Genomic DNA, 9561 nt, shown 5'->3' on the forward strand with positions numbered 1-9561 from the left:
CAATGAAAATGTATTTGTAATTAATATAAATATTAAAAAAACCTTTTTGTAATTTATCCTAATATATATTGAGTGTGTGAATTTCGAATATTCGTGTTATGGGGATAAGATATATATATATATATATATAAATTTCTCAAAGAAGGTAAATAAAATAAGAAGAGAATTATTTACGTTATAGACAATTTTATTTTTGATATTTACGTCGTGCAATTTGTATTTAATTTATAATATGTTTTAATAATTATTTTTTTAATTAAAAAATCGAGGATTAGGCTTACCAAACATGGCTTAAGAGGACACGGAGGAAAATTGCAGTTAACAACTGACTTTCTTTAATTTTCTTTTTACAGACCAGAACGAACGACCGCCCGCTTCTTCAGATGCTTCCTACACTCACGCTGCACAAAGACATGCTACCGATTAAAGAAATCAACGATATTTTTTTTCAAGAAATGGAGGAGGAAGATAAACAGATGGAAAATGGGCGACGAATAGACAATCACCTGTATCAACTATAGCAACCGCAGTTTCCTCCACGTTTTCCTGTAATAATAACTCCTTTTTTTGTATTGTATCTGTTGAACACTCCTTTTTTTTGTACTGTATCTCTTGAACACTCCTTTCTGATGGTAATCTGATATCAGAATCCATCTGGGTTTTGTATTTTTATTGAAGATTTTGCTTTCGTTGTGTAGAAGGAAGAATTTTTTTTTTCCTCGTAGTGTATAATTCCCGTTCCGTTTATCTTCTGATTCTGGGCTCTGGGCTCTGTGCTCTGTGCTCGTGCCCGTTTTGTGTTGGGTTGTTGGCATGCATGAAATCTATATTATAGCTTGGAAATGCAAATAGTGTGGGAAGATAACCTGATTTTGATGAGGTGTTGGATGAGTGTTGTGCATCTTCTTCCTTTCCTGATGAGTGGTTTTTCTTCTGTACTCTTGAATCCAAGTCTTTTGTCCTGTCCTAGAAATGAGGAGACTGATGGTGTTTGATGTTTGCTTTTGTTCGTACTCACACTTCTAACTAAATAAATTCTCGAAAAGTTCTTGTGTTCGGGTTAAGGATGTCAAAGATGGGACTCCTTTCTCAAAAATCTATGTTCTATGCGTTCTTGATGACATCGGTACTGTTGATATTATCTTGGTTCTTAGTGCTAAGATCAACAGGGCGGCTTCAGTCTCTTGAGTTCAATATATTGCCAACCTCCAGCCTTCTTGCAGTGGCAAAAAACGAAAATCTTGATACATCCTCTGTCATAAGTGCTTCAGTGGATGGAGAGCAAGCAACCCGGAAAAGGAATTCAAGAAAATGTGATACTAATAGCCAGATTCTCAAGGTTTTCATGCATGATTTGCCCTCCCAATTTCACTTTGCTCTCTTGGGTTGGAAAGGTGGGGGGAAGACTGTATGGCCCGACATTCAGGCTGAGGTCCCCAAATACCCTGGTGGATTAAATATGCAGCATAGCATCGAATATTGGCTTACTTTGGATCTCCTGAACTCGGAATTCTCTAAAAATATGAGTGGCCGTAGTGCCATAAGAGTGCGTGATTCTAGTGAAGCTGATATTGTCTTTGTTCCGTTTTTCGCATCCATAAGTTATAACCGGTACTCGAAGCTGAAGGCAGGCCAGAAAAGTATTAATGACTTATTACAGGAGAAGTTGGTTAGCTTTTTGACAGCTCAGGAGGAGTGGAAGAGGTCTGGGGGGAAGGATCATGTGATTGTTGCTCATCATCCAAATAGCCTATTGTATGCAAGAATGAAGCTCTGGCCTGCAATGTTCATTCTTGCAGATTTCGGAAGGTATCCTCTTACCGTTGCTAATGTCGAGAAAGATGTGATTGCACCTTACAGGCATTATATCCGGAGTTATGTGAATGACAAATCTGACTTTGATAGTCGTCCAACTTTGCTCTATTTTCAGGGATCTATTTACAGAAAAGCTGTAAGTCATATATCAGTCCCTTAAACATTTATGTTCCTTTGTACTTCTGATGATAAACATATGTACTTTGATTTAATTTTTTTTGGTAATGGTGGCTAATTCTTCCTGCTCTTCTGAGTGGTCAGGCCTGCCTTATATATGTGAAATCTGTGTGGTTAGAGTTTACTTCTGGACAAATACACCTAAACTGAGTTTGATTAGAATAAAAAAGCCAAATGAACTTAGCAACAGTGGATAGAGCATGTCACTGTCTACCCATGTACAAAATGGAGAAAGAAACTCATGAATCACTTTCTTAGTACCTCAAAGTTCTATAATATTTATAATTTTCAAGTTCTTCATATGTTTGCCACCCTTGAAATGATCCCAGTGGATAGTATTTACTTTCCTAGAACATCCAGAAATATTTTACCTCAAAGTAAGCGTCTCCTCATAAGAAATAATTGACATGTGAGATTGCAACTATATTGGATATATAGTCACTGATCTTGCTCCACTAACTGCCTCTCCTGCCTCATGCATAATGTCCTAGTTTGCCTTTTATTAGCTGAGGGGCATCTATGTGTAATACTTAGTTTGTCATTTTCAGGGTGGAATGGTTCGGCAAGAATTATTCTACATGCTAAAAAACGAGAAAGATGTACACTTCTCATTTGGAAATATCAAAGGTGACGGTATTGACAAGGCTACCCAGGGTATGCACTCGTCAAAGTTCTGCCTCAACATTGCTGGCGATACTCCTTCATCAAACCGTCTTTTTGATGCTATAGCTAGCCACTGCGTACCTATAGTTATTAGTGATGAAATTGAGCTTCCCTTTGAAGACGTTCTTGACTACTCCGAGTTTTGCATATTTGTCCGCACATCAGATGCTCTCAGGGAAGAATTCCTCATAAACTTAATCAGGAACATCAGCAAAGAGGAGTGGACCAGGATGTGGAAAAGGCTGAAAGAAGTTGAACAGTTTTTTGAGTTTCACTATCCATCACAGGAGAATGATGCTATTCAGATGATATGGCAGGCAGTCTCCAGGAAGGTTCCTGCTATCAAAAGGAAAGTTCACAAGGCCTCCCGAATTTCTCAGACAATTGTTCCAGGAGAAAAAGGGTTCATATCGGCTCCTCTGCCAAGAAATTTTGGTTGATGCTCATCAGGACTGAGGACTTCTTGAGGACAGCACTTGTCACTTGGAGATTGTGGAAGCCCCCTATGTGCTCAAATGCAAGTTTCAGGAAAACCAAGCTGCCAGCTCTTTGGTTGATCATAGTAAGTATTTTCTTGGAAAATTTCATGCCACCTGCTTATCTAGTTATAACCAGTGGATGAGTACATTCTGATTTCCAAGGGTTCATTACTTTACTTGGACACTTTTCTTGTTGAATGAAACATTGTACATTGTCTAAAATCAAGTCATCATTTCCAAATAGCTTGAAGACACCGATGTTCTGGTTTAGTTGGCCATTGTTTTTGGTTGAATTATCCTAACTTTTGTAATGACTGCACCAGCAGGTATCACTGTAGAAGAAACTAGATTCTCTTATCATGAGGCGGATTTTGGTCCTCAGAGAATGATACCAGAACCAGCAGAAGGTGTTGAAGGGGGAGTTAGTCTCACAACGACATAGAGAACTAATTTTAGGCAGATTTCAAGGGACTGATAGCAACTCTTCCCGCAATGCAAGATAAATTTGTTGTATGGATATGTTTGATGCTTGGTTTTGTTTCACCAGTTTAGCTGTAGTAGGATTGAACTTACACTAGCACAAGCAACAAGTTGATCTGATCTTTCTTGTAATTAAGACCTTTAGAGGAACATGCAGACAATTGGGCTTCACACAGCGGACCCTTCTGTGGTAATAGATTGCTAGATAGTTCACTCATCATTTTCAAGCGGCAACTAAAAGCATGCTGATCCGGTCTTTGCCACCTAAAGCACTCTTAATTTTTCCTTCAAATGACGATTTTTACAAGCAACGAAGTTGTGAATTTCATTACTTAAAAGAGGTCTGAATTATGTCCTCCATGTCTCTCCAGGTCCTCATTATGGGTATGTTTTATTAATTAAGATTAGACTTTCCGTAGCTATTACTCATGAAATATCATTCTTTTATATTTGCATTCGTCCTTGCAGGGTTCTTTAGATGGTGTAACCAAACTAAAATGTTCATCTCAAGCCATAACTAAGACGGCCAACAAGCATCAAATAGACACAGGAGGATGTTAAACTATGCGGAATCAATTTCTCCAATAAAAAAAATACAAAATATAATTATACTGCAAATCCTCCATCAGTTTTGATGCAAATAACTAAACAAATGCAGAGGTTATAACAATATATAAAATCAGCTGCACATTAGTATTTTCAAAAGTTCAGCCAAATGTCTCAATGAGGAAGCCCTTGTAGATGCTCATAAACTTGGCCACAAATGCTGCAAGATTGAACAAGGTAAAAGCATAATATCAGTACCAAATTTCTGAATAATATACTACTTCGAGGTGGTGATGATAAAATTTCATCATTCTCTGCTTTGTCCATCTTTATTGATCTAATTACCTCAGCTAACGATTAACGATCAGACAATCATGTCAAATATTCTCACAAGGTTCAAGAAAATTGTGGCATACCTTCAAGGTGAAATATTGCTTTCTGTCCGAGACGTAACCTATGCTCCTGCGTAGAAAAAATTGTCATTTCGTGAGATTTAACAAAGGAAACTTGATTGCAGCAATGTTTTGAAATAGTTTAACCTCTTCTACAGGTATATATGTCCCCTCTGGCTGAAAGGGCTTAGTTTGACATGAATGAACTTTCAGATAATTGAAGAAGTTTGGTATACTTTCACATTCTTGCCCTTGAAAGGAGTGGTTGAGAGTCAGGGCGTTACATCATTGCCTCAAGGAAGTCCTATTTGGGAACGTCTTAAGGGCATTTGGGGGGGGGGGGGAGGGTGATAAGTTCACATGGGAGGATAATTGAAAATTTGAAGCAAGCACAATTCAGAATTCCAGGTGATCAACACATGAAGTTTGAAATTATAGACAGTGGAGGAGACAACCGCTTTTTCTGTTCCTCTCTGCCAGCTCCATCTCTGGGTAGATACAAGATGCTCGGCAAGCAAAATCTAATAACAATATGGTACCCGAGCCATATACAACTTATGAAATAATGATAGACTGAAATGAGCATGGACTACAGAAAAGCAATGGCAGACCAAATACCCTAAACATGATGTTTATGTAACTATGATCTTCCAGTTTGAAAGGAGAGGAAAAACACAGTGCAATCATGAACTTACATAGTATGCAGCCCAATGAGAGATCTCATGCTTTAATTCAGAATCCAACTTCTTCAATAGTTCATAAAGCAGCCTCTGCAACAAAAAGACAATTAGTCTTCAACTTGATATTGGAATGTAGTCACATATTCCTTTAACTTGAGGAAGTGGAGGGGTCAGGAAACACGAAGGTGAACCTTTAAAATGATTTCTGGAGGAATGCAATTGATGAGTAGTTCATAGAGCTTTCCTCGGACCTCAAACAACCTACAAAAAACAGCATGCTATCTTTCAGACACAATTGCTGATGACATCAATAATGATGTGAATTGTAACAAAGAAGCCAGATTACCAAGAGGAAAGGGGTCAGATCAAATAAGCTATGTCACGTAATAATGGTAAAATATTCATAAATTATCTTGTTATTTATCAGGTAAATTTTGAATGGTGGCATTAGAGTATTCATTACCTGACTCTTCCACTTTATACAACAAAAATTGGAAAATCGATAACATGTTATTTGTGTTCATTTTGACATTTTATCTTCAGTATTTTTTCCCCATTGTCATTGTAGCAAATGCTACAGCGGATTCTAGCAATATTGACTGGCTATTCCTTGTGAGTGTTACAACAAATTACACTGAGAGGATCTGCCAAGAAGTTTTAAAATTATACACATAGCACAGAGTACCAAGATGAAAAGTCTTAGTTTGTTTTATCAGTCATTTCAGTTGTTTGTAGCATTTTATCTCATGACTGTATTCTTACAGGAATATGTAATGTTCAGGAATTCATGTAGAAGACTAACAATAGGAAATTTAAAATTAGCAACAAATTTTTGGAACTAAGATGCCTTGCATAAAAAGTTACTAATGTCAAACCGTTTAGGACTTTGCTCCTTAAATATGCTTGAAGCTATTTCAGAAACATATTCCTCCCAATCCATGGGGGGTATCGCCTGATTGACTGTAAAAGGGTACCTAAAAGTAATACAGCATAGCATCAGCACAGAAAGACATAATCAAGTCAACATAATCAATTCATAAGTAGGAAGTCATCATAGCAATTTATGCACATCAAACTAAACATAAAACAAAACCCAACTGTTGGACACGACAAGTTTCAAATGACAATATTGCCCTCCTCAGGCTCCTATTAGACTGCTGTGCTATGCGATCAGCAAATCCAGATGGAAGTTGCAATCCTTCTTTCTTGCTGATAAATTCCAACACATTCGCAATCTGACATTTAAAAAATATTTGATTAATAACATAATCCATCAGATCATGCTGGAGGACATCAATGAAATTTGATCACTCTGCAACACCTAAATAACTTTAGGATAACAGAGTCACGGTATGAAAATAATGTACTATGAAGATGTTTATCATTTCCATGTCGAACTAGCGACTGAGAGATATCTAAAAGACTCCTGAGTGTACATATAACAATCTCCACATAAAGAGGGACACTAAGTTCTTAAGTTTTTCTCAAGCACTTACGGATAATTATTTGCAAGGCATTTGCACTTAAGAAACAAAAAGTGAAATTCTATATAGTGTTAATTAGCATATACAGTCTACTAAATTTGATTGACATATACACAAGTCTTTATTAAGGAAAAGACTACACTCCCTAGTACTTCGGAACTGAATCCATTCAGTCAGTCTTTACTTTGTTTCTTATTTTTCATTAAGATACATCTGAACAATGTTTCGTGCTTTACATGATATAGTTTAAAAAGCAAGCAAATACGACTTTAACAATCTTGGAGTACATGTAGAATCAGTGCCAGATATCCATCTCCATCTAATGTTTTACATACTAGTGGCTGGTTTGATGACTGGCACAGTTGCCCACTAAATATCTAAAAACATTTTCTTCAGCAGCGAACGTACCAGATTTGACTGCAGAAAGTAGACAAGTCAGAATGGTTGGAACTATCTCGAGAAAGAACAAACCACCCTATGAAACAGATTAAATAGAAGAGCAAAAAGAAACGCTAATTTTTCACAACTAGAGCTAGAATCATCAAGCTTTTGTTGGCAAGACCTATGTAATCACTTTTGCCCCTCCAAAAAATCTCAGCACATAAACATCAATGCATATGCTTATTGTGAAAATCCTATTGACGACTTGTAACATAATGTTCCAGTTTCACACCAAAAATGGCTCTTCTTTAATAACGAGGAAGAAAAAAAGAATCAAACCATACACACACTCTCTGACCTCTTCTTCTCTTGGTGCATTTATTCGCATATTCAAACATCGAGACCGGACAGCTTCAGTGACCTTGGAGGAGCTGTTGCAGCAAAGAATGAGTCGGCAAGATGCACTATATTTCTCCATTGTTCTTCGGAGAGAGTGTTGGGCTTCCCTTGAGAGCTTGTCAACCTCATTCAGCACTAGAACTAACATTTCACCATAAGGTGTCATTAGTACAGAGAATTTATATTAACCAACAACAACAGATTGAAGTTCATTAATACTTCTTCAAAGTTCTTTCAAGGGGTGAGTAAGAGTAATAGAAGACTTACACCTGGTTCCTGTTTATCATTATAACTACCCAGTAACTAAATATTTCCTAGCTAATTCCTTTTATCCAGGATTACAAAGAACAGAAGATTAGCAATAGAGTCACCAGCAAACGTACTACCAGCATATTCCCCAATTGCAATTGATAGGAAACAAGACCCCAGTTACCTTTGAAACCCTTCTTGCCCTTAGTGTCAATAGGTCGGTTCTTTGCCATTTCTTTGATTATCTCTTGAACCACATACCGATCCTGAAATCCTGCATCACTAGGATTCAGTTCAACATGGTGCGTGCTTGACAATGTTGTGAGCTCTACATCAATTGTTCTAGTCCCAGCCTGGAAACACAAAACTCATATTCAAACTAGAACGCCAGAAAAATCTAGCCATGTAATAAATATGTCGGTCTTAACAGAATAGCTGTTAACCAACACATATTGTGTCAAAAAGATTTGGATTTGGGAGGCAAAAACTCACATCAACTTTCCAGTTCTTGTTTTCCACTTTCACCTGCAAGTCAACATTAAACAGTCAAGTACGAGTTGACCTTCATTGAAATAGAATATTGACAGCTAATATTGGACATACTTCATATCAAATTTCCGTTCTCTTGCATCATCATCGAAGAGATAAAGTGTCGACTTACTCCATAGATAACAGAAGAAGCAGTTCAAACAAATTAAAAGCTGGATAGGTACAATTTTCATGTGTCGTCAACTTTCTTGAAACTGGTACCTTGTTCTACAAGTAAATATCACCAAAACAAATCCCAAATAATTCAAGATGTTTTGGGAGGCCATGGAAAGGAAAAGGGGCTTTATCTCTTTGTTTTTACAGTTAAAACATCAGACACATTAAATGTTGTACCCCAAGAAACGCTCAGCTGCAGCACCTAACTCGCACTATTCATTACCACATCTCTCCTATTACAAACTAGTACATAAAAACCCCAGCAAAAAATTGAATGGCAGCTAAATTAGAGGAAAAAAACAAAGATACTTGATTTTCACCTTATCAGCACTGGGACCAAACATTTGTCTGAGAAGGGCCATTATTAGGGTTTTCTTACCCGAGCCAGATGGCCCGTAGAACAGCAAATGGGGGCAATCTTGCTCCGTCACCTATAATCAAACAAAATACAAAACCATTATAGAACAAACAAACCAAGTTCTAAGCTTTTCTCTTCGAAACAAAAAGGAATATCTAAACCTGATTTATCGCAACAATTACCAGTTTCTTGAGATTTTGGGCGATATCTTGGTGGACTAGAACCTTGTCTAGGGTTTTGGGACGGTACTTATCCACCCACAACATCTCCTCTCTTCCTTCCTTTTCTTCTTAAAGATTTACACACACACACAAAAGCACACAGTGGAGGTGAGCAGGAGGAGACTAACTGTTTGCAAGTGTTTGTATGTTTGTGGGTGAAGAAAGGAAGTGGCGGGAAACCGGAAGGTTAAGGTCGGAAGCTGCAATCCTATCAACTAAAGTCGCTGACATACAAACCACGCTTTTAACTGGAAACTCTCAATTTAATGATTTAAGGTCCTTACTCTTTTTTTCTTTTTTTGGGACATTTAAAGATAAGGATTCAACTGTATCAAGTAAATTTTATGTTGTGTTGATATCATTTTGGATCTTTTATTATAAATTTATTTTTTATTCATATTGCATTTTACGTATATACATAGCACGTGTATAAAAAAACTCTTTTGTTAAATATAAAAATGACACAAGTTATATACACATCGTGTTTGAAATATGAATTTGTGATAGAAAATTTGATGCGGCGACCACATGC

The 9561-nt window shown here is 37.1% G+C and overlaps 2 protein-coding genes across 3 annotated transcripts; one reads left to right on the plus strand and one right to left on the minus strand.

The window, feature by feature from the left end:
• Window positions 1-311: 311 nt before the first annotated feature.
• LOC105155733 (putative arabinosyltransferase ARAD1) lies at window positions 312-3785 on the plus strand. Of its 2 annotated transcripts, none has more exons than XM_011071660.3 (3): window positions 312-1951; window positions 2541-3217; window positions 3458-3785. In XM_011071660.3, exons 1-2 carry the CDS (start codon window positions 1067-1069, stop codon window positions 3093-3095), a joined length of 1440 nt encoding a protein of 479 aa, XP_011069962.1. In that variant the 5' UTR covers window positions 312-1066; the 3' UTR covers window positions 3096-3217; window positions 3458-3785. The 2 variants fall into 2 exon arrangements, with proteins under 2 accessions (XP_011069962.1, XP_011069961.1); XM_011071659.3 differs by having other exon boundaries at window positions 3461-3785.
• A 384-nt stretch (window positions 3786-4169) lies between these two features.
• On the minus strand, window positions 4170-9234 carry EMB2775 (ATPase family associated with various cellular activities (AAA)). Its single transcript, XM_011071661.3, has 11 exons — window positions 8991-9234; window positions 8771-8881; window positions 8238-8270; window positions 7930-8098; window positions 7456-7637; window positions 6331-6467; window positions 6108-6206; window positions 5424-5493; window positions 5248-5322; window positions 4577-4622; window positions 4170-4380 (listed from the first exon to the last, which is right to left on the minus strand). Exons 1-11 carry the CDS (start codon window positions 9072-9074, stop codon window positions 4322-4324), a joined length of 1065 nt encoding a protein of 354 aa, XP_011069963.1. The 5' UTR covers window positions 9075-9234; the 3' UTR covers window positions 4170-4321.
• Between the last annotated feature and the right edge of the window lie 327 nt (window positions 9235-9561).

Source organism: Sesamum indicum, linkage group LG2 (genome assembly GCF_026168435.1).
Source record: "Sesamum indicum cultivar Baizhima isolate 11 linkage group LG2, ASM2616843v1, whole genome shotgun sequence".
Taxonomy (NCBI): domain Eukaryota; kingdom Viridiplantae; phylum Streptophyta; class Magnoliopsida; order Lamiales; family Pedaliaceae; genus Sesamum; species Sesamum indicum.